The sequence below is a fragment of the Globicephala melas genome, chromosome 6 (genome assembly GCF_963455315.2).
Source record: "Globicephala melas chromosome 6, mGloMel1.2, whole genome shotgun sequence".
NCBI lineage: Eukaryota > Metazoa > Chordata > Mammalia > Artiodactyla > Delphinidae > Globicephala > Globicephala melas.
The window spans coordinates 52,992,583-53,017,355 of record NC_083319.1 but is presented as its reverse complement, the minus strand read 5'-3'; the positions used below and the strand labels follow the sequence as shown (position 1 = coordinate 53,017,355).

Sequence of the window (24,773 nt, the reverse complement as noted above, 5' to 3'; positions counted from 1 at the left end):
CTTTAGCTTTCAAAAAGCTTAGCTCTTATGAAAATATCATGCCACAGTGACAGACCTCAAAGGTAATCTCATCTCAACTGATATAAGTGAAATGGCTTCCTTTCAACAGCCTTCAAAATGCCTATTTCCCCACCTCCTGCTTTCTTTTTTTAAAATCCAGTGTGCTAGTAAATAAATTAAGTGCCACATACTTGCCTTTAACCTATAACTAAACAATTTGATGGTTAAAGAAAAACAAATAAAACCTCCACTGAATTGTTATATACGTTCGTTATATGTATCTATCACTGGCTAGACCATTTCTACAAGCGAACAGACCATTAACCATTAAATGATTTACCTTTTCCCTCTTTCTTCCTTCAGTTCTACCGTACTGAAACAGGGATTCAACATTAATTTTTTCTTAAGAGCTGAGAGTGGTAACAAAATGTAAATGAAATTTCTATTTAAATCCAAATTCGACCTCTAGAATCTATTTAAAGTTCAAAGTTACTTAAACTATGCTTCAACATTTTTGGAAATCATTGTATTCCCAAGATGGGGTAGGCTTGGAGCATGGTGGAGTCCTATTGGTAGATAAATGTGGCCGTTCTGTTCTGTCATATGCTATAGTTAGCTGGAGAGGCTGCTCTTAATCCTGCCTTCCAATGCTCTGGATTCAGAAATGGGATCCACAAAACCTTCATAATTAGCACACAGAGGATGCCTTGTTAACAGCACAATCTAAAGAGGGGCTTCTCACGGTAATCTCCTAATAGTTACTAGATAGTTATCAAGAAAAATCATTTTTTGGTTACGGCACTACACAGAGATGATAAAATACTGCCACTTCAATTTTTGGTTATACGATTACCATTTCCTATACCGAGGACTTGTAAAATGACTTATGCCATGCATTAGTCCACAACTGAGAAAATAAATCTCTTCTAATACAAAAGAAAATAAATTGCACTTGCTTTTTGTTTTTTCTTTTAGGAAAGACCCCCCAAAATATTTCTGATGCAATTTTTAATAAGCTTAAAGTTCTCAGGATTGTATCTCTTCCCAGAGATTTCCGCTTGCAGAAGACCAGTACAAACTTTGAAGTTGATATTCAACTAAGCGTAATTAATTATTCAGATACGACATGAATATGTTTGTTTTAAGACCCAATAACCTTATGCTAACAAGTACAATTACTTTTAAAAGTACTTGTTGCCTTTGGAGGGAGCAGGGCAGCTTGAAAGCTTCATGTTTGTATGTTAGCAAAATGTTTCAGATATGTATCTTGACCTGTCAAAGATCTCTTTTAGGTAGAATTCACAGGTAATCAGTATAAGAGATAACTTTCGAAGTCACATTTTTTAAAAGGAGAAAACAAGAAAAATGTTCGAAAGAAAGGTTTTATTTTAAAGAGACTATCTGCTTCATGTGTGTTATTTAACTACAGTGCCTATGATATAAAATCAAATAATACGTCTGTATTAATTTTATATAGGGAGCTAACTTTTTGTTTTTGTAACAGTGGATAAAGAGTTTAAATATTCCAACTCCAAATCTAGCTCACATTCCATTCTTGTTTCTCACTACAGTTTTTAATCTGACTGAACTGGCAAGGATTCAATTTCATTTCCTGCCCCCTGGTGGAGGTGCTAATGAATAGTGAATTGGCCAAAGGCAGCAGGCTGATGAGAAGATTTTAAAAAACCAACACAAAGCAAACCAAACCAAAGTGAACTGAAAATCTGTATTATCCAGAAATGAGAAGCCAACCTTTAAGAAACAAGCACAACATTCACAAAATCAAAACGCCTACAGAGAAGTATATTCCCTAACCAGCTTCACCTGTTCCAAGCCTGATATTCCCAAATTAAAAGAAGACGGTGCCTTGGCCAGACATCCAATTTTTTTTTTCCCTGAGGCTTTCAATTTCTACAGATACCCAGCCGGAAAGGCAGAAAAGAGAAGTACTCTTTTTCTCTTATTTCAGGACTGCTGATGGAAATCTCCATCTCTGGGCCTAATCTAATTTGTATAATGGCAGACAGCTTATCCTTTCCAAGGGCCTCGAGAGTATCTGAGGCTACAGCAGTGCTGAATTATTGCCAATCAGTGATCAGCCAGGGAAGCTGAGGGCCTCTTGCCTCGGTGTTCCCTCGTCATCTACATTTTAATAAGTTCCTCAAAAAGAGAAAAGATGTCTATTTCCTACGTGTATCTCTAATCTCCCCAAACAGAGAATAATCTATAAAGGTGGTGATTGGCAGTATGAGTTAAGAAATTTAGGTTTTATGAACACCCTATGTTGAACATGCTGGTAAAGTCGTTTTTCTGTTATTTCTCTTCAAAATGGCCTTAGCTGGGTAGGATGGTTCATTTAGGAGGGGGAAAAAAGTGCACATCCCAGGGTAGGACTTATTCCCCTGGCTACCTAAAAGTTTCCAGAGAAAGAATTAAATGTCCTTTATCTTGAATCACTGTGTGTGAGCACAATCATTGTTCCCAAAGTCACAAAACCACAAAAATAACGTCAGCCTCCATGCAGCTGGGGTTCCCTTCTCAGACTGCCTAGGCTAAAGAGGTGGAAAATGCAAACCCTGTGGGTCCTATCTGGCCCAGGGTCGTATTTTGTTTGGCTTGAAGTGTTAAATACTAATAAAAAACTGAATTTAGTTGCAAACATTTTGAAGTCCGGAGACTGAATATAAAAACCTCACTTTCTAGCTTCTCTTGAAAATTTGGAATTTCTGGCTACATGGGGCTTGCAGCTCTGTCCCCCCGAGAAAAAGCAACTCCCATTCACCGTTCACCACCATCCCCTCACCCCTGTCCACTTGCTTCACTTGTGCAAATCACTTGTCTGAGACCTGGGGGCTTCAAATTTGGGACCTCTGATTTGGGGGTTCCTCAGCGTTCGACCACCAGAGTTACAGTTCACATTTATTTACTCACTCCACGGTCAGGCTAAATGTTAGAAAGGTCAAAACGACTGAAGGTATTGGGGGGGAGCCTTGCAACTTTATACATCCTGACCTCCTCACAAGGCCCGAAATTTTGCAAATGCCACCATTCGTTCAACAAATATTTATTAAGCAACTACTACGTGCCAGAAACTGTTCTGAGTGTTGTGCATACAGAGATAAATAAATAGCTATAGCAAATGCCTTAAGAACACAGTCAAATGTGACTTCTGAGGGCCTCCCTCACCAGCCAAGGGGGTTGCTCCCTTCCCTACTGACCTTGAGGCAGGCCACACACATAATCAAATTCGGGTTTCAGCAAAATGGCAGATGACTACGTATGTTGGAACGTCAAGGTTGAAACCATGGATGTTAAATGGTCAAATGGCAAGGTTCTTTTGCATCTGCTTTGTACCGGTGAAATGCAACCAGTTTTGATCTTTAAGTGAAGTCTACACCTTGATGCACATCTGGAAGGTTGCTTAAGCAGACTCTCTTCAACAATAACAAGAGGCAGGACTACGTCATTTTAGTCGCTCTCCGCCCCCTGCTGCGCCCCCAGGGCGCATATTTGTTTTCATTGCTAAGGAGACAGCTAGGGAATAGCTGTGAACTCCACCTAGAGGAGCAGGGCAGGTTTCCTGAAGGATGCTGGCCAGGATCAGAAATGAGCTGGAAGTGGGGGGGGCGTGTCTGTGGTAGACCACATGGCCTGTCCTGAGGACGCAGCTGCTGCGACGCCGTAGCCAAACGCTTCCATAGAGAGATGTGGGCCTGGTATTACTGCCCATGTTCAGTTTTCACGAGAAGCCAGAAATCAGGATTCTTTTTGCGTTGGCAACGGATTCGAACTTTTTAAAAAAGATATGGCATGGGCCAAACAAAATATGTCTGCAGGCTAAAGCCAGGCAATTTGCAGGCTCTGAACTGAAGGAAAGGCCCCGGCTTCACAAATGAAATTTGGCCAGGGCACACAGGCCCCAGACATCTTGTGTTTAACAGAAAAGGAGGGAGAGGAATGAGGCATTTGTTTCCATGATTTTCTGTAACGTTACCATAAAAAGATCAAATTCCTCCTCTCGTCGAGCGATCATTTGGTTCAGAGTCTCATCGTCGGGTACTTCATCTTCTTCCTGGGGTTAAGACCAGAACAGAACAATTTAACAGGCTTCCGGAGAGAGGCTGGACAATTGGGCTGAGGTACTGATAAGTAAGGTGAATCAGTCCTCCAGATCAGTGGGACCCCATTTCTCAAGCCAGAAAGAAAACAGAAGGGTCACTGGGTATAGTATACTTGCCATTATTATTTTGCAAGCGATTCAAACCATCTTCCCAGAGCAACATCTGTTTAGGGAGGAAAGGTGGTGCACTCTCTAAGACATACTGGTTCTCTCGGGGCAGGGGTGTATCTTGATTCCCTTACTTTTAGAACAAGTTAGAACAAGTTATGTCTCCCCGCCTCAATGACCTCATCTGTAAACTGGGCATGACATTTCCTTCACAGAGAAGATGTAGGATTTAAATAAGGAAATCCCCATGAGAAAGGGCCTAATATTAATTCTTTTAATTCTTTACCTTATCCCCAACATAAATGCTTATTTTCAAAGCTTTACAAAGGACATGAGTATGTGAAACTTAGTGGCAAGGCACCAAGCAAGACCATAAAAATCATACACATATGTGTGTGTGTGTGTGTGTGTCGAATACACAGCCTTTAAAATACGTTTAATATGTATTTCGGTGGGCACTGTTACGCTCATGTTAGAGCTGTGGATACGACAACTCAAAAGGTAGCAATAACAAAACCTCCACAAAACTCTTCTTAATGAAAATCATTTAAATGAGGTAGAGAAAGCAACTACCTAAGGCCTCACATTTTCATTTGACAGTATGTTAGACCAAGGCACCTTATGGCTCTGAAAATTCCTCAGAAACCAACAGTTCTCAAATTTTTTAGAAATGTTATGCTATGATTTTCACACTTTAAAAAAAAGATTCTAAAAGTTGGGCAGATACTACAGAACTCACCGCCCAAAATTATTTTTATCGTATGTCGAGTGAGCTTGTTAGAAATCAAATGGGGCGTTTCAATGTATCAGCAGAGGGACGAAAGGGAAACCCAGAACTTCAAACATCCAATTTCCCAAATCCTACGTTCAAAACAAGGCAACCTGTTCTAGAAAGAGGACGGGTGGCCTAGCAGCTTAAATGAGATGACTCTGCCTGTTCTCAAGATAATGTCTTGCGCACCGTGTCAGAAATGAATGCAATTCAATCAAGTGAAAACTGATGACTCAAGATAAGAATTACTTGTGAAAAACTTGCTATGCTAGTTCATCTCTAGATGGAAGGCAATCTGTCCAAACACATTATTACATTTCATCTGACAATGAAATAGACTAGCTGGGAGTGGACTGAGACTTTAAGGTACAAAGAATTCAGTTAATGTATCCACTGGGGAAAAGATGTCCTGCTTCTGCCCACCCTATTCCTAGGGCCACGTTATCCCCTCATCACCTATACAGTGTCGGGTTGGACTTCCCCCAAGCCCAAGATGAAAAGATGCTCTTGTAAACTGGCAAGAAGCCTGTCTACAGTGGCCTGGCCTTCACAGAGAACAAGTGGGCAATAAATCTTCCTGGGTTCCTTGTGCCCGAGTGTTCCATGGTCCGTCAACCATGGTGATGCTGCCTCCGATATTCAGGACCAGAGCCCTTGACTGCAGGCTATCAGTGTCCCCAAACATTTTCATCTCAGGACGCATGCCATCCAGAAAATGATAACATCTGTCTGACACACGGAGAGCCTGGAAGGGGTGTGGAGCCCCAGCCAGGCTGCTCACCGTTAGAAGCCACCGGCGCCGGATTGCACTGCAGGCCCCACCTGGTGGCCTGCAAGGTTAGCAGACATTCCGTCCTGTCCAAAATGTCCATAAGACATTCGGTTCACGCCGAAAGTTTCTTGAAATTTGGTCCCATCCAAAACATCCATGAGTATATTTGGTCCCTGACAAGTGGTTTTGGATAGGATCAAATATCGAGGACCCTTTGGTCCGGACCAAATGTCCTGCAGGGGCCCTCAGGACTGGGAGGGATCAACATCTCCCTGAGGCTTAGGAAGGTTGGAAAGCTCCAGGCAACCCTACACTCCCCCTAAACCAGGCTGGGGACTATCTTCACAAGGCCTACACAAAACAGAAAGCAAAAACATCAGGGAGACTCCTGGCTGGGTATCAGCTCTGCCCACACCTGCTTTGTGACAGTATATATCACTCACCCTAGTATTTCATTTTTAAAATTTCCATGTGTGTAAATACCAACCAAAAAAATCACCTGAAAATCTGATTCTAAATGTGTATCAGCTATTTCAATTTTGAGAATCGAATCTGTATCAAGTATTCAACTTCCAGAATCAGACGTGGTAAACTATTTGAGATCAAAATTTTAAAAACATGCGTGAATGTATGAATGTATGTGCATATGCATTTTTCATCACTTTAGTGAAATCTCATAGATAACTAATCAAACATATAAGACTGACAAGTGAAGAGGTATAACAGAAAAGGGCTCTTCAATCTGCAAAAAGATTCATTTCAGGATGACTTTAAATATCAAGAACTACTTCACATTTCCACTTATTTCAGAAAAAAAAAACTACATGAGATTTTTGAAAGAATTTGGTTTATAATTTATAGAAGATTTCAAAAACATCCTACTTAAGGCAAAATCAAACTACAGTTGACACTTGAACATCTGGGGTTAATCTATGTATATCTTACATGTAAATTGTAAATCGGCTGTCCGATTCCTCTGCACCCATGGAGTCAACCAACTCTGGACCCATGTAGTGCTGTAGTACTTACTACAGAAAAGCATCCACATGAAAGTGGACCCACACAGCTCAAACTGTGTTGTTTAAGGGTCAACTGTATATCTAATGTACGCAATGAAAATAGTATTCCACATGAATAGATAAGATAAACCCATTCTTCCACTTACGAACATGGGCACACCAAACCAAATTTGTCCATCCCAAGCCAATTTTATGGTAAGGACTGGCACTGGTATTTTGTTCAGTTTTCTAGACTACATAAGAACTATGTCTTTTAATCTATTTCAAATCCATCTGGGGATGAAAATTTAGTATAGAATTACTAAGACTGGCAATCTAAAAAAATACAGCTACCCAAAGATCCCCTGAGAGAAACATAATCAATGCACTCTTTGAACAATGTTGGCAAGTAAAAAGAGATTTTTTTTTTAGCCAATAATTTTCTCAGCCGTTGGTCACCTCTTACAGGAGCATTTGGAGTGGAGGTTAAGGTCATTCTTTTCCAGTAAAAGTATGACTCAAAGAGCTAAAAACAGCTTTGAGGGCTTATCCTACAAACACACTGAAGTGCTGTGATCCCTGATAAAAAGGCAATAGAGACAAAGGGCTCTGAAGGATGCAGAAAGAAAAGGCAAGGAGTGACCCTTCCAGCTTTGTGTTGTCTCATCTAGCAATTTTGTTCCTGCAAGTGGCCTCTCTGCGGTTCTGCATCTGGCCTACAGAGGGCAGCACTTACAGTACAATCAAGCATGCAGGCTGCACCTCCCGGCAGAAACCAGGGAAGCATTGGATGGCCAAGCCTTCAGGTCCCTCTAGCAACTGCTTTTTAGACACTCGTTTGGATGTTTCACAGGCTTTTTGTGCTTGGGGTGTAACAAAGCAGCTAATTCATTCATTTTAATTCACCCCAGCCCAAGAAATTCTTTAAAGAACAAAGAGGTTCTTCCCAAGCCTTGCAAGACACAAGATCACTGATTTCACAGACTTGGCTTTCTGGGATACCTCATTTTCCTCTTCGTGCTCCAGTATGGCTTGCAGGAATGCCCTCCGCTCGTGGCTTGAAGACTTCTGATCAAACATGCCTGCCTGGATCACTTTCTGATCCACGTTCAGCTTGTACTTGGCAGCTGCGAGGATCTTTTCCTCCACACTGTTCACGGTGCAGAGTCTCAGCACGCGGACCTCGTTCTGCTGGCCGATGCGGTGAGCGCGGTCTTGTGCCTGCAGGTCCTGTTTGAGAAAACCACGTGTTTGAGGGCCACTGTGCCTGGATTAGCCTAGCAGACAGGTCACCCACCCAAGAGGGAACTATGGAAGCGTTCTTTAACCCACCTTCACTAATGCAAGATTCTGCTTACACTTTCAAAATATACAAGCTACCTTCTTCAGAAAAATTCAAGGTCATTCCTAGTTGAGGGAGACTGGGTTCAAATTAGCCAACTGAAATACACCTCAGGTTTTGAAATCCAGGTCTCAAGATGTGTTTGTGTGTGTGTGTGTGTGTGTGTGTTTAATCTGTCCCTAGGTTCACTATCAGATTTGTCCCTAACTAAAAAAAAAAATTAAATAAATAAAAATAAATTTGGTGTCAGAATTATGACTTGGATATTAACTAAAACTAACCCTAAGTTGCAAGGTTAAAGGAAGGCGTTAAAGGTGATTTTTAAGACATCGCTGAATTATACACACATACATTATACACATAAACACACACTGTTCATACAATGATTACCCATGTAGCAAATTTCCTGGGATCTAATTCCATCAAAGGCTCAATCTTTAGTTCGGGGAATGAAAAGATTGCTAGCGGAGTAGTAAACTGGACAACTTTGGGGGCATAGAAATTTAGCACTATGTATCAAAAGTGTTGAAACTGGGTATGGCCCCTGACTCAGAAATTTCAATTCTTGGGAAGGTATCCTACGGGAATAATCATGGATATGCACAAAGACTTACAGTAAGGATGTACCTCTCAGCATTATATATCATTTATAATGTTTTTTTAAAAAAGCAGAATTAAATAAACATTCAACAATAACAGATTGGTTAAATAAATTACAGTTTTTTACTCTATGTATATACAACGTAGTACATTAACAATTATACTCTCATTTAGAAAACTTAATGATACATCATAAAGCTATAATAACTGAAAACTACAAGTTATATATGAGTATGTACATTATGATCTTATGTGCATACATTTATCTGTACCAAGAAAAGGCAGGAAGGACAAATACCAAGAAGCTAATAATGTTTATATCTGCAGGTATTAAGATTATAGGTGTTATTAAATTTTCTTCATTTTACTTTCATGTGGTTTGGCAATTTTTTTCTGCTTTGAATGTATATTACTCTTATAATAAAAAAATAAGGTTTTAATGAAATCTTTAAATAAAAACCGTCATAAAGCTATGAAGCAGAGTTACCTAATCTTAAGGCTATGCCATAAAAACTTCTTGGTACATCACTTTTGTTAATTCTGGTCCAGGTGATGATCTCTCCAATGCTAATTAGCTGTTTCCATGCGTCCCCCATTAGACCCGTGTACATCTTTAGGGCAAAGGTCTGTCCCCTGCATCCTGCATCCCTGGCACCCTCTTTTGCACAGAGCTGATACCCTGCTACAGCTGTAAGACCATCGTCTTGACCAGATGAGTTTCTTGGTCACCTAGACAGCACAAGGAGACAACAGGCTGAAGTCTGCCCAGGATACCTGTCTTTGCTGCAGGGACCTTTACAATTAAATGACTAATTGGGCAAAAGGTTTTCCTCAGAAGATATTTGAAGAAGTGACTATAAATATGGGAGAGCTGAACCATGAATACAGCTGGGACTCATCCAAATTAGATTATTTTCCAAAGAGGAGAAAGTGAGGTGGGTCATTAAAATCCAAAGTGGGGGGCGGGGGCGGCGTGGAAACCCTAAACGTCATTTTCTGTTGGAGCCCTGAGCTCAGTCATCTCTCTCCACACATCTTCCCCAGAGCGGCTGAGCAGCAGCCACGCTGGCAAGTTCTGTGTCATCAACCTCCTGATTATTTCCTAGAAAAGGGGTCACACACTGCTTCCAGAATGGGCCCAGTGGTAAACAGTCCAGGCTATCTTGGCCAAGAGCAAACACTGAGCGACTGTTCTCACCAAGAGGCTGGTAATCGTTTTTCTTTCTTTTGCAATTTACATTTTTATACTTTTAAATGTGAGAACCATGCTTTGCTTTCAGGTGGTCCAAACTCAGGTTGCGGGCCAGACTCAGCCCTGGGTTGCAGTTTGCTGACCCCTGTCCTAGAAGATGCTGATAACCTACAAAACACTAAGGCACAGGTGGCGGCAGAACATGCCAGGTGAGGAAGTAGAGGGCATGGACCATCTACCAACAGGGCAACAAGTTCTTGAACCCCTGGGTGCTTACAGCAATTAGTTTTTTGCTTTTTTTTTGGTGGTGGTGGCAGCAGTGGTGTTTTTTTGGTATGTTTAAGATGATCTATCTAGGGACTTCCCTGGTGGTCCAGTGGTAAAGAATCTGCCTTCCAATGCAGGGGACGCGGGTTTGATCCTTGATCGGGGAAATAAGATCCCACGTGCCGCGGAGCAACTAAGCCTGCGTACCACAACTACTGAGCTCGTGCGCCTCAACGAGAGAGCCTGCGTGCAGCAAACTACAGAGCCCGCGTGCTCTGGACCCCACGTGCCACAACTAGAGGGAGAAAACCCGCACGCCACAACTAGAAAGAAGCCCGTGGGCCACAACGAAAGATCTCGCATGCCTCAACAAAGGATCCCGCAGGCCGCAACGAAGACCCGACACAGCCAAAATAAACAAACAAACAAGCAAACCCAAAAAACAAGACAAAAAACCTTTAATGTAAGATGATCTATCTATTTGAAAAATAGCAAAAATGACGATTTCTAGGCTGAAAAAGTTTACGCAAGGTAAGCCTGTGGGCCCCTAAGCCAAAAATGGGGGGGAGGTATTACGACGAAGAAAGAAGCGTTGTAATCACTGAATGGATTATTCACCAATTCTGAGGTCTCCGTGGTCTGAAAGCCCATCATACTGATTTAGGTGTGATTATAGCTGAAGACAAGAACACAGCCTGAGAAAAGGACCTCCAAAGTAACTGTGTGGTTGACCATTCTGTAATAACAACACAGCTCCAGCTTCATGGGTTAAAATGAATAAAATAAAGTGCCAACCCATGTTTCTCATAACAGTTTGGGAATGAGAGTCCTGATAATCCCGAGGGGTTTTAGTGCTAATCCTACATTCATATGTTCTATCTTTGACTTTAGCAGCGACCTCCAGTTAGCAACTTTAAGGTCTGTATCTTCAATCTGTCAACCTATGTCAAATAAACCCTATTTCATCCATGTGTGTTAATTTTGATTCAACATAATAAAGAATAATTACAGGGGCTTCCCTGGTGGCGCGGTGGTTGAGAGTCCGCCTGCCGATGCAGGGGACGTGGGTTCGTGCCCCGGTCCGGGAAGATCCCACATGCCGCGGAGCGGCTGGGCCCGTGAGCCATGGCCGCTGAGCCTGCGCGTCCGGAGCCTGTGCTCCGCAACGGGAGAGGCCACAACAGTGAGAGGCCCGCATACCGCAAAAAAAAAAAAAAAAGAGGCTGGCATAGAGTGAGGATCCAATAAATGTTAGCTGTTTTATGTTGTTTTTATCTTGTAACTTTTTTTTTTTTTTTTTTTTTTTTGTGGTACGCGGGCCTCTCACTGTCGCGGCCTCTCCCGTTGCGGAGCACAGGCTCCGGACGCGCAGGCTCAGCGGCCATGGCTCACGGGCCCAGCCGCTCCGCGGCATGTGGGATCTTCCCGGACCGGGGCACGAACCCACGTCCCCTGCATCGGCAGGCGGACTCTCAACCACCGCGCCACCAGGGAAGCCCTTGGAACATTTTTGATTTATCCTTAACTAAATATGCTTTGTTCAGCGGCAATCCCAGGAGATGGGGTAGGGGGGTGGGGGGATGGCTTAAAACTAGGCAGAAACTTGAGTCTTTGTCCCCCAAACTTGAACTCTTCAAAGGTACACCAAAGGCGTGTGCAAGAGATCTCAATATCTATGTTCCAAGAGAGGTAAGAAAACAGCCATAATAATGTGCTGGGTTATTTTCTCTTTGAGGAAATGGTCCACTCGTTTAGAAATGTGCTCTGCCCCATTAATGTATATGAGGGAGGGAAGTGCTAGTCTTTCAGTTCCTCTCCAGAAGGAAGGCCTGGGCACCCAAGTCAGAGACATGCACACCTGATGAGGATTCCAGTCGCTGTCAAAGATGACCACGGTATCAGCTGCCTGGAGATTTAAGCCCAGGCCTCCAGCTCTCGTGCTCAGCAAGAAAATGAAATACTGGGACCCAGGTTCATTGAATTTCTTCAGCAAAGCAGCACGATCTTCAGACTTGGTGGTGCCTGAGGGGATAAGAAAAATAAATTTGACAATTAACTCCTGTCTGAAAATGTCACAGAGTTAGACAAAAAGGCCTACTTCCTTGAGAAACAGACTCAGACTCCTCTTAGTATTGGTGAGGAAATCCCCTAAGGTTTTTGCACTTTTGAAAGGAACTTTGAACATCTTGCAATTAAAAAAAAAATTAGAGAGATAGTTGAGAGACTTTTCTCTAAATAAGAAGGAATACTCTGTCTACTACTCATTGTTCCAAAATGTTGAAAAGAGTTTAAACATTCTGACTGGGCATCTGTGAAACTGACATATCCTATAACATTCTTATGTCAACCTAAAACTTGGTAGAAACATTTCCTGAATTTTTTTTTTTTTTTTTTTGCGGTACACGGGCCTCTCACTGTTGTGGCCTCTCCCGCTGTGGAGCACAGGCTCCAGATGCGCAGGCTCAGCGGCCATGGCTCACAGGCCCAGCCGCTCCACAGCATGTGAGATCCTCCCGGACCGGGGCACGAACCCACATCCCCTGCATAGGCAGGCGGACCCTCAACCACCGCGCCACCAGGGAAGCCCCCTCTGAATTTATTTTTATGCTTGAAAACACCAAATAATTTAACACACACACACGTGTGCCTAAAAGATTGATTATAATGGCTTAAAGCTACTTTGCCAATAGGCTTTAGAGTGAGGACTTGTTCATGCCCAAGAGAATGGAAACAAAAGTAAATCTATTTCTACTGTATTTTACCATTCAGATGGCTACTGAGCATGATCCGGCTGGTAAAAACATAAAATGTGAATGGAATATTTTTATCCTTGTTAGCAAGACTTGAAGCCAAAATAACTCAAAAAAAAAAAAAAAAAAGGAATTTCTCAGTTGGTTTCTCATGTTGACATCCTGCTCCGCTGAGTTATAAACTATAACCATACAAAGCAGCATGTAATACACCTGGCGATGGCTTGCCCCATGGTATCTGATGAGACTCCCAAACAGTGAATAAGCAGAGAGTATGAAACCCCAGAGAATAGTACTCACTTTTAGGGCACCAAGGTACCCAGACTTGCATCCCAAATCAGCCCCTCAATCACATACAATGTATTTGTAATGTATTTACCTGGCCATTTCATGAACTGCATTGTGGAAAGGAAAAAAACCTACCATATTCCATCTGAATATATTTCACCAGAAAAGTGTAGCTGCAGAGTTCTGAAAAAGGTCTTAGGCTGTTGGGACATATATATGTATGTTACATGATAGTCCCTAACCACCTGTTGTACAAATATTATTTCTACATGGTGTTTTTTTTTTAACGATGAAAATATACTGAAAATTTATTTCAGAGCATTAAAACATCTAAGTGACTCCAGCTAATGGAATCGAGTTACTGTGGAGGTTCAAGTTCCCAAACATGGGGAGATCTGTTTTTCATATTAATAAAAACAGTAAGTACCTTCCTGGGGAGGGAAAAAGAACATTCCTGAATACAGCAAACGGGGATTAGAAACAAGGGGCTTTGGGAGTCCCCATTCAATGAAGCAATGTTCTTTAGAGCTCATTCTACTTTCCAAATCAGATTTCAAGTTTTGCAACCTGGTCAAATCCTGCAATGATGAATTGTAAGAATTTAGATTTGCGGGGAGGAACGTGAAATGTGTTTTGTTAAACGAGGTTTCAAACACGTGGTGCCCTTTTTTCTCTTATTTTCAGAATTGGCTTTCTGAGATCACGATAAACTATCTGCTTACGATGCTAATGGAAGACACGTGCTGGTCTATCATGAACCCATTTTGCTACATCATTTGCCCGGGTGCAATGATTTTTTTAAAAAATTACTCACATAGATTACTGGTTCACATATTTACCCTCTGCCTTAAAGTGAAGGAAAAGCCAAAGAAACCAAAAAAAAAAAAAAAAAGCAAACACTTCCAAAATGGGGAAAGACGGAGTTCCCAGAGATAATGGTATAGTCGTCCCTTTGTACCTATGGGCTGTGCATCATCCAGGGATTCAATCAACAGTGGATCAAAAGTACTCCAAATTCCAAATTAAGAATTCCAGAAAGTTCCGGAAAAGCATAATTTGAATTTGCCAAGCACCAGCAACTATTTACATAGCCTTTACATTGCATTAGGTATCATAAGTAATCTAGACATGATTTAAAGTATATGGGAGGATGCGCATAGATTGATTACATGCAAATACTACACTGGTTTTTTGGCTTGTTTGTTTGTTTTTTTAATTTTTGGCCATACTGCACGGCATGTGGAATCTTAGTTCCCCGACCAGGGATCAAACCTGCGCCCCCTGCATTGGAAGGCAGAGCCTTAACTATGGGACTGCCGGGGAAGTCCCACTACACTGTTTTATATCAGGGGCTTGAGCAGCTGCAGATTCTGGTATTTGTGGGGTTCCTGGAACCAAGCCCCCACCTTGGATACTGAGGGACGAGGGACCAACTGTGTCTATTTTCTGACATCAGGGTACAAAAACTGTGCATCTATATACTAAGAGGGTAGAAGTTCACTTTTGATCCACTGAACTGAAAAATAATCAGTTAACAATTACATGCATTAAGATATAAATAAAACGAATTAGTGGATACGTCTACTTGGGATGAAATAACACTAAATGAAAAATAAAGCACTGAAAAACAAAAGGGATATCAAAATTATCTGGTCAAAAGAGTTTTTAGGCCCTATGCTAGACACTTCAAGCAAACAGACGGACCATATTATCTGGTGTGTATTTAAATCATATATGTAGCTTGGAACTTGACACATTATAAAGCCAGGAAAAAATACGATTGAGTCACTTTTCATGCAAAGCTATGGCATTTCTTATTACAAGGTTCAGAATTTGCTGGGTTACCATTTCCATTAGTCAAAGGTTCTCCAAGCCAAGATCTCTGCTGTTCATCAGCAATCTTTGGGACATTGTTCAAGGAGAGTCAAACTACCGTGTCAGGGTTTAGCCCCAGCCAAAGAAATGCTGTTTGTAGGTGGGCACAGGATTTAAAGTGTATCAAGTCCATGTTCTTATAGGCTTTAATGTAGAACATAACCAAGCATACAATTAATAATAAGGGCAACTGTGATGAAAACTGCAGATTTTGCCAGAAGGAACACACTGCCTGGCTTTCATGATTAGTCACTTTAACTTAGTTTCAGCTGCTTTTGGAAAATGTTGTCTTCTGGGATGTAACTTCATCACTTGCTCTCACTCAAAAATCATTTCCGGTGAAAACAAAGACTATAATGGAATCGTAGTTAAATCTATTCATGCAACCATAATCTCTGCAGAAAAATATCTACTTAACTGTCATCAAATTTTTTTTCCCCCTGAGGTCAAAAATCTGGGACATCAAATTCAGCAATGAAAATCTGAAGTCATTTTAACAACTGGGTTAAGAGGGTGGTACAGCTGGCAGTGTGTGTACCAATTTATCCATGTGTATGTCGACTGTTTGCCATCAATTCTCTCTAACCCCAGAACAAATGGCTGCTGTTTCTTCCAGGCAGAAGCCCATGCAGCCTTCTCGATGGCATCTGTAACACTTATTGGAACTTGTTTACTTGCCTCCTCCAACCTAACGGTAAGGCCTTTGATGGTAGGATCAGTGAGCAGCACATTCTCTTGAAATGGCCTGGTCATTTTCAATCAACCAACTTACAATTTTTGAATTCAGTTCAAAATCAGTCTTCAAATGTCTCTAGGAAAGTAAGCTGCATTTTCAGAGATGGAATAAATCTTGCTGGATTTGCTAAAACTGATTCTAAACTAATTTCGAATCAGAGACATCTAAGTTAGAACATGATGTCACCATTTGCTTCATGTGTAACCTATGACAAGTTAACTCATCTCTCTAAACCTCTGTTTTCACATCTATTAAATGGGATCATATTCGTACCTGGTAAGAAGGGGATAACAGAAGCTTGTTTGTTGAGAAAATTAAATGAATAATGCTCATGAAGTGCTTAGCCTGGCATCCCACATGTAGTAGGTCTTCCATAAACATTAGCTTTTATGACTATTATGATTATAACAATAAGGACAGCAACCAACAGAATATTAAAGACACTCTCTCGGGACTTCCCTGGTGGCGCAGTGGTTAAGAATCCGCCTGCCAATGCAGGGGACACGGGGTTGAGCCCTGCTCCGGGAAGATCCCACATGCCGTGGAGCAACTAAGCCCGTGCACCACAACTACTGAGCCTGCACTCTAGAGCCCACGAGCCACAACTACTGAAGCCCGGGCGCCTAGAGTCCGAGATTGGCAACAAGAGAAGCCACTGCAATCAGAAGCCTGTGCACCGCAACGAAGAGTAGCCCCCGGTCGCCGCAACTAGACAAAGCCCGCGCACCGCAACGGAGACCCAACGCAGCCAAAACATTTTTAAAAATTAAATAAAAATAAAGACACTCTCTCAAGCTGGTAAGAACACATTAGAGAGATTTGTTTCAAGGAAATCACTTCTTGCCAGTTTCCCAGACTCAAACATTCCAAGGTCACAGTCCCAAGAGAGCTGAGATTCCAAACGAAATGCCACAGAATAGCAAACGACAGTTCTACAGGACACCTGTGGGGGACTGTACATCCAGGGAAAATAGAGCTGGCCGCCGCCCCCCTCACTCAAGCAGCAGTGAGAGGGCTTGCCTTTCAAAGGAAGAATGCTGACAGAAGGCTGAACTTACCACTCACAGAGAGGGAGAAACCAATGCATCAGGTCAGAAGATGAGACACAAGGCAGATTTGCCAAAAGACAGACTGTGGTTGACGTAACTGTGTCATGAATTCAGAATTAACATTGACTTAACCATTCCTCTGTTTTCAGTGACTTTAAGGAGGAGAGGCAAAAAGATTTTTAAAAAATCAAGTCTGTCAGAGGTATAATTAATTTAAAAGTTAATAAGGCCCTAAGAGTTACACCATATAGAGAATTCACTTAAAAACTCAAGTAAGAGAACATATGGCAGGTCCGAGGTTGGTAAATATCCAGTCATATCTAATTCACGGCAGAAGGGGGAGAAAATGTTGGATTGAAAATAAAACAACACCTTTTAATGGAACATAAACTTTAAATTTCCCATTTGACGATAACTTGAATATTGCATTGGATAAAAGTTGGTGCTCGTAACACCATGCAGGAATTCAACACCAGCCGGGCTATACATCAGCTCCTATCCCCACTTACTACTCTTTGAAAATGTTACCCCTGCCATGGTATGAAAATCTTGATACCTTTAATCTCTGAAATGCTAGAGCTGCCACCCCAATCATATAGCAATTTAGGGAGTATCCCTAAATTCCTACTTTCTTCCATGCATATTTTCTGACTAATTTTTTATGGACATGGTATTTAAATTTCACTCTTAAAATCAGGCCAATACTCTACACAGTTGGCAAAATCCAGGAAACAGGGAAGCCCTATCTCTTAACGTAGCATGTAGATATGTTCTATTTAGAAAAAGAGAGAAGCTTTAACGATAGATATAATCTTAAATGAACTACAACAGTGTCACTGAAGAAAGGAGTCATAGCCTTTATCCGCTTAAAATATGCCTTCACAGAGAGAGCTAAAGGCTTATCAAAATATTCTATATGGTGCACAGGTAACAGACAAGCCTAAGGGCAAGGAGAGTTTTTCAATTTTAGTTTAGTTTGGCTTAATTTAATTGTGGTACTTATCAGTGATCCTAAGTCCATTTGTATTGGTTTGTACGTGGGATAAACAGCAGCACAAACGATTTCAGCTTATTTTAAGCTGGAGGATGTAAAGATTGCTCTCTAGAGAAGCTGCACCCCACCCTGCTAGTTAAATCTTCAAGAATTTTACTGCTCCTTTTGGGGGAGACTGGAATTCGATCTGAGCGCCCATGATCCCTGCACTCTGGGTTGTGTGGCTTCAGAGGCTAATTCCTTACACACTTACCGTCAAGGCGCAGGTAAAGGAAGTTCCGAAAAGCAAAGTAATCCTCCATGATGGTCATGAGAGACGTCATCTGGCAGAAAAGCAGCACGCGGTGATTAGTCGCTCTCAATTTTGGCAGAATACGATCAAGTAGCTCAAACTTTCCTGAGGCCCGATACAGCTCAGCCCTGAACCCAGAAATGCAAAACAAGAAGACAGTATTACTGCTGTCTTCTTGAAGGAGCCAGTAGCGCTTTGCTTTTCATATAGTGCCTTGTGCATAGTACACATTCAATAAATAACTACAGAATGAATGAATGGATGGATGAATGAGTGAATGAGTACCCACTCCGAAGCAACTGAGACTGTTGCATGGAAAAAATAAACTATATTTCTAGAAAACCCATAAAAAGTATATTATATACTCTAGGTATGATGACAGTTTCTAGAAAGAAAAGGAAACCTAAAACTCTCCCTCCCTCTCTCTGTCTTTCCTACACATGCATATATGTATATGTTGTCATTTCCTTAAATCCCTAACTTATTAAGTACATAAAATTACTAATTTAGGGCACTTAAGATTCATTGAAATACTTACTGAGCACCTACTACGTGCCAAGCACACTGCTGGGCATGTGTACAAGCAAAATAGAATCCCTGCCTTCCAAATGGGTAATTAACAACGTGTGATAAGTCCTAAAAAGAAAAATAGCAAGTTGCTATGAGCGCTCATAGCAACATGTGACATCTTCTTTACATTAGAGCAGTGCTTGGCCAAACATCAGCCCCTGGACTGCTGTCTGTTTTTGTAAATAAAGTTTTATTGGCACACAGCCAGGCTCACTCATTTCTGTTTGCCTATGGACTGCTTTCAAGTTACCACGGCAAAGTTGAGCAGGTGCAACAGAGACTTTTTGGCCAGCAAAGGCGCAAACATTTGAGATTTGGCCCTTTGCAGAAAACAATTTGGCAGCCACTAGTGTAGAGCATCAAAGGTGACCCGCTAAAGAGCTAACAGTTTAGCTAAAACCTGAAATAAGCAAAAGGCAGCCAGGTGAAAAAGGTGGGCTTAGGATTGGAGAGGAGGAGATTCCAGGAAGCGGAAAGAGTATATGCAAAGGCCCTGAGGAGTAAAAGAGCCTGGTGAGTCTAAAGAATTGAAAAAATGGTGTGTGTGGCTTAAGTTGGGGGGCAGAGAGGGATGCTGGGACATGAGAGCAGAGACGAAGAGCGTGGGAGGGGGGACCGATCCTGTAGGGCTCTATTAGTTTTAGTTTTAAGTGCAACAGAAAGCCAATGATGGGTTTTAAACAGGGGGGTGACGAGATATGACATCTTTTTAAAAGATCACCATGTACACAGTGAAGAATGGATTGGGGAAGGGACACAATCCTGGCTTACACAGAAATTCACATTAAAAAACACGATGATAGAGTGCTGTCAGATAGAGAAGAATGTTAGTGAGTTAAAGTAGAGTTCTTCTCCTCCACAAGAAACCACTCTCCTCTTTATCAACAGGGATGTGTCATATTATTAAAACTTAGTTGTAGGGGTGATGTTGTTGGGAAAACTCCCCAGTGCATGTGCAGTCTAGTCTATGATACTGAAACGTATCATTGGTAGTTGATTTTATGACACACAGAACAGACATTTTCAAGTGTAAGTCTTCCCAACATCCATCGCCTACTGTGAGACTGTCCTCCAAACACCCCCTGAGGCCATGTTTTCAATATGCAAAACCCTGGCCAACCTGATGGCACCCGGAGTGAACAAAGGACCGAGAGAAAAGGAGAAAAGGAGAGACAAAGGAGAGCAACACAGTCTGCCCTTGGGATCCAAGAATTGACCCCTTTATTCTAATAATAAAAATTTCCCTGGTGCCACACAAGCAAAACAGAGACTTTCTATTAATGCAACATTCGGTTTTGTTGTGTTGCAGGCATGCAACTCTTCAATGTCCACTGCTAATGAAAAATTATTTCTTATACAGACCATAGGCTAACAAATTACTGTCAAGCTGTACATACGCATAGCAGATGAGACATTTTCCTCTCATACACGTTAATGTTGAATATCAACTTGAGACTTCCTATGGTAAACTCGCTTTGAGCTCAAGCCACACTCTTGGTTATAAGAACCCTTGGAAGCTCTGACAACGTTTTTAGAACACTAGGACACTGTTAAGTCTATTAAAGGAGATCTATGTCCTTTGAATAGCCACTTGCTCAAGGCATGTAGTAATGTATGCCAGTAAAGTAAAAGGGAATGCTGATATCATTTTGGTTAACAACTTCTGTACCCTCTGCTGAGGAGAGAGGAGGGCTGAGGGGGCTGGCAGTTACGTATTTGTGTGATAGGAAACACTTCAGAGGGAAAAGTTAGGGAGGACCAACAAACTATGTTTTGGAAGAAAAAAAAATTAAGATTTACCCATTGATGACCCCATTTGAATAGCCCAGGTGTTCAGCAAAGGATTCCTTTAAAAGAGAGAGAAGAAAATGATTCTCAAAAACGGATCTGTAATTATTAACTTAATGATTATTCTATTAGTGAGGTCATCCTATCTATTTCTAGAGCACAGTTAAATAAGATAATGAATAAGTAAGAAAACACTCGTTATACAATGAACCAGAAACTCAGAGTCTTTGAATTCAGACTATAGTTCTGCCAGAAACGTATGCCGTAAGTCTGCAAGTCTCTAGACTCTCATACTGAGATGATAGGGCTAGTTCACTCATCAAACAGTGATTAAGTGTTGACTGGCCCAGGGCTGTGGTAGGCAGGTACTGGGAATCCAGAAAAAAATGAAGTCGCTACCCCAAGGAGCTTAGAGTCTAGACTAGAGGAAGAGCTTCCTACAAGCAAATCAAGATTAATATATACACATAAATACACTGTGGAAATAGTTAACAGTAAAAGTAATGATTATTTATGTACTACATACTGTAAATCTTAGTTTGGTGGAATCCTAACATCCCTTCCATACTGTGCTTTTCTGTATTATAAATAAGGCTCTAAATGTACCCCTCAGGTGACCGGCTTCCACTTTTAAAACACAGAACTTAATTACAGAATTCCCTCCTCACTGATTCTGTGGAAGAAATAAGTTGCTGTTCTCCATGTGACTTTCGCATTCCTTCCTTATGGGAAGGGAGACCATCTGTGGGGAGGAGAGCACGTCACACCTTCACATTAACCACCAGCTGTCTCCCTTCTCTGCTCCCCTTCCTTCCCAGATCACTGAAGCTTTCCTCCAAGGGGACCAGATCCTCCCTTTGGGCTTTGCTCCCAAACATGCTCATCATTTATGGCAGGCCCAGCCCCTCCGGATGCTGCCCTGCCGGCAAAATTAACGCCAATGGACCTCAGCTAAAAACCCTACCCTGACTCCAAGCCTACCCTTTCGTCTCTACAGGTGCCATTCCTGACTAGAGATTTGGGTCTCATCTGTCTCTCAGATGGTATGTGTTGATAGATGGTGATAAGGTCAGGTATCAGCAGCATTTTAAAAACACTGCTTTCATTTCTCTGGTTTGAAGATCCCCAGGGAGGCAGTGAGCCCAATCCAGAGACCAGGTTTCTAGTATGAAGTAGGATGAACAAAGGGTGTGTAAGCAAACAAAACGAAGACAAAAGCAAAACGCACACACCATCTCTGGTTCACAACTGTGATACCTTTGCAAATAACTGTGGGTCTCATTGCCAGGAATGTGCTCCTAAAAGTTTTTTACATTAAAAAAATTGCAAATCCAAGTCTCTCTTTCTATTGACTGCTACTTAAAATGTCAATGTGCAGGCAAAGGAGGACATGTTACTTAGACCTAGCTTCTTTGATTACCCCCTTCCCTCCCCAGGTGCTCCAGATAGAAGCTTGACAACCTCTCCCTTCCTGACACGGCCCAGTGTGTCTCAGAGGTTCATCTTGGTACGATAACCAAAATGAAGTTAAGACTGACACCTAATTTTCATAATTTCTAAGTCCTCAAACTCCTCTATACTTTTACAAAGTAAATATCTTAAAATTATTTTTAGGAAAAATAAGATAGTGGGTGACAGGTTGACCTGACATGACCCCGACCATTTTCATCAATAGATCTTTTTTTTTGGGGGGGGGGCTCCTCCAATCCAACATGTACCCCCCACTAACTCATGGATACCTTACAGCCCATTTATCACATTATTGGTTTACCAGACACTTCATACGTTATTTTTTTTTAAAGTTTATCCTCCTGCCAGTCCTATAATCTATTACCATCTGATGACAAGTCAAGTACTTATGAGTGACTTACACCAAGTCACAGTCAAAAGTGACCTGGGGTATAGACTTACTACCACACAGTGGATTCTCCCACTATGTGTCTAAACAGGCTTGTTGGTGGGACCTTCCCATCCCTCCCTTTCTTCCTTCTTTCTTTTCTTCCTTCCTTCCTTCCATCCATCCTTCCTTCCTTTTACTGTTGTCATTTGACTTATATCGAGGGCCTTTTACTCTATAAAGGAAGGGTTGCCTGTCCCTGAGGCAATAACAGTGTCAGGAGTTTTTCTAATTTCCCACCACAGGTGGGCTAGGACTCCAGGACAGGGATAGAGGTGTGATATATACTGTCACCTAACAAACATGATTACCAAAAAGAAGGAAGAAAAAAATAATCTTCAAAGTCAAGAATATTTCAGTCTCATTTCCAGGAATATGCTCCTGAAAGTTAAATTCCTAGAACCTTCTATTTATTTATTTGTTAATAAGCGGGTGCCAACACGGAGACTGCAGTGACTTGCCCCATGCCTCCTCCTCATCTGTAGTGGAAAGTAAGCAGTGCCCTGGCAAGTAACTGTCGCCAGGACCATATGCATCTGCGGCAACACTGAAAAGTGGAGGCTACAATTGTGGCTCCTTTTCCTTCCTGCTCAAGTCATCGGCTCCTACTGGGGTGAAATTGTCAACTTTAGGAAACTCATTCGTATGTAGTGAACAGGGCAGAATATGTCCTCTCCCCTAAAAATAGCTTCCTAGAGACCAGAGACTCAGGATAAAAGCCTGTATCTACACTGTCATGAGAGAGGCCAGAAAGGAAAAAATACAAATCTAAGTAACAGACTAAAGTCAGTGACTTTTACAGAGAACATCCTTCTGTTCAACGGGTATAAATACATTATTTTAATATTTTCCACAGCATTCTTCTGAGGAAGCTGGATGTATTTATCATTATCTTCCATTTCGGAGCTCCTACTATAACAAGGCAAATCACAGCACCTACCCAAACCCACATAATGAGCCATAGCTTACAGCATTTTCTCACTACTTGAAACTCCTGGTTATAAAATTCCAGATGCGCAAGTGTCTGGTGCCAATGAGAATCCGTAACTAGAAAATTCATGTTTGTTAATTCTGCTCTTCAAGCTATCAGACCATGTTGTTTCAACTTCCACACGTTTTAACGCTCTTTTATTTTTTATTTAAAAAATTGTCTGCATAGTATTAGTAGGAATAGCACAGTAAGGATCAGGGTCACGACAGAGAACGCAGACTTACCTCAATGTGCTGAAACATATATGGGTGATTGCAGATTTTTCTCAACTGCATGATAGTGTTCATAAGTGTCTTAGCGCCTCCTTTCCCCTAAGAACAAGTAGAGGAGAGTGAAAACAGAAGTTATTAATTGATCAGGTATTCCCCATTAAAAAAAATAGGCTTCTATAGAAACAGCAAAGGGCCATAGGTCTTCTCGGTAACCTACACCTCTTGTGGTCCAAAGTTCCTGTTACTATTACATAGTTGTTTCTGAATTAGATATAACATCTTCCTTGTGACTAACTTATCCTTGAGGAGGGAATTATGCCCAGTGGATGGCTTTGAGAAATAACTGTCTATTCGCTAGGATTCACAGCTGTCTATTCCCTAGAACATGGAACAGATGCCCAGGGAATGAAACTGGATTGTGAAACCTTCTATAATGCCACCACACCCTTAGGCAGCTATATTCCGTGCAGAACTGACACGAGCATAGCTAACTATTTTGGTGATACGAACACCAAGATGGTGTTCGTTTCTAACTGCTCCTATGCAGTTTGCAGGTAAGAGGCTAAGAGATTTTCTTAGGCAGCAACAATAGCTCCAGAAAAAGCCCAGTAATTTGCTTCGACAAATCAGCATTAGCAGGGATGTTTCCTAGGAGTATCCAGTGTCACAGCCCCAAGAAGATACATGACAGCACCTTGAGTTGCAACATCTTCCGCAACGTACCTTCTTATCTTTCTCCGAACCGTCTGTGAGGAGGATCCCTTTGGCTTGCATATGGCGATACAGAATCTTCTGCAGAGCTGACATGTCACACTTGATCACATATTCAACCTGGGGAAAAAGAACAGTAAGTAGAGCGGGAGAGAGAAGGTGCCTGTTCTAAGAAGACTGTTGAGACATGGCTGCTGGTGGCACTCCTGGAACCACAAAGGTATCTCTCTTGCCCCCCTCTTGGATTCATGGAGGAGGTGGGGTGGTGGTAGTGATGGAGAGGACCACAGTCGTCACTACTAAAGGTACCATTATACTGTAGAGACCTTCAAAAGGCTGTATGTCAATCACCACTGACACTAGGGTCATGTTTTCAGAAATTTCTTGACTTGTTCCATATTTGAGAGAAAGAGAGAGAGAGAGAGAGAGGCTGGCAAACTGTTCAAATT

At 41.7% G+C, this 24,773-nt stretch overlaps 1 protein-coding gene across 6 annotated transcripts in view; it reads right to left on the bottom strand.

Annotated features, from left to right (window-relative positions):
- SMARCA2 (SWI/SNF related BAF chromatin remodeling complex subunit ATPase 2) overlaps window positions 1–24,773 on the bottom strand; it is a 172,684-nt gene that overhangs the window by 66,230 nt on the left and 81,681 nt on the right. For all 6 annotated transcript variants that reach the window (XM_060300876.1, XM_060300880.2, XM_060300878.2 and 3 more), the window contains 7 exons: window positions 24,337–24,444; window positions 23,626–23,712; window positions 20,526–20,572; window positions 18,117–18,283; window positions 12,030–12,193; window positions 7,773–8,000; window positions 3,995–4,072 (listed from right to left, as the gene is read on the bottom strand). In XM_060300876.1, coding sequence (XP_060156859.1) covers window positions 3,995–4,072; window positions 7,773–8,000; window positions 12,030–12,193; window positions 18,117–18,283; window positions 20,526–20,572; window positions 23,626–23,712; window positions 24,337–24,444 — 879 coding nt within the window. The remainder of the gene's footprint in view (window positions 1–3,994; window positions 4,073–7,772; window positions 8,001–12,029; window positions 12,194–18,116; window positions 18,284–20,525; window positions 20,573–23,625; window positions 23,713–24,336; window positions 24,445–24,773) is intronic.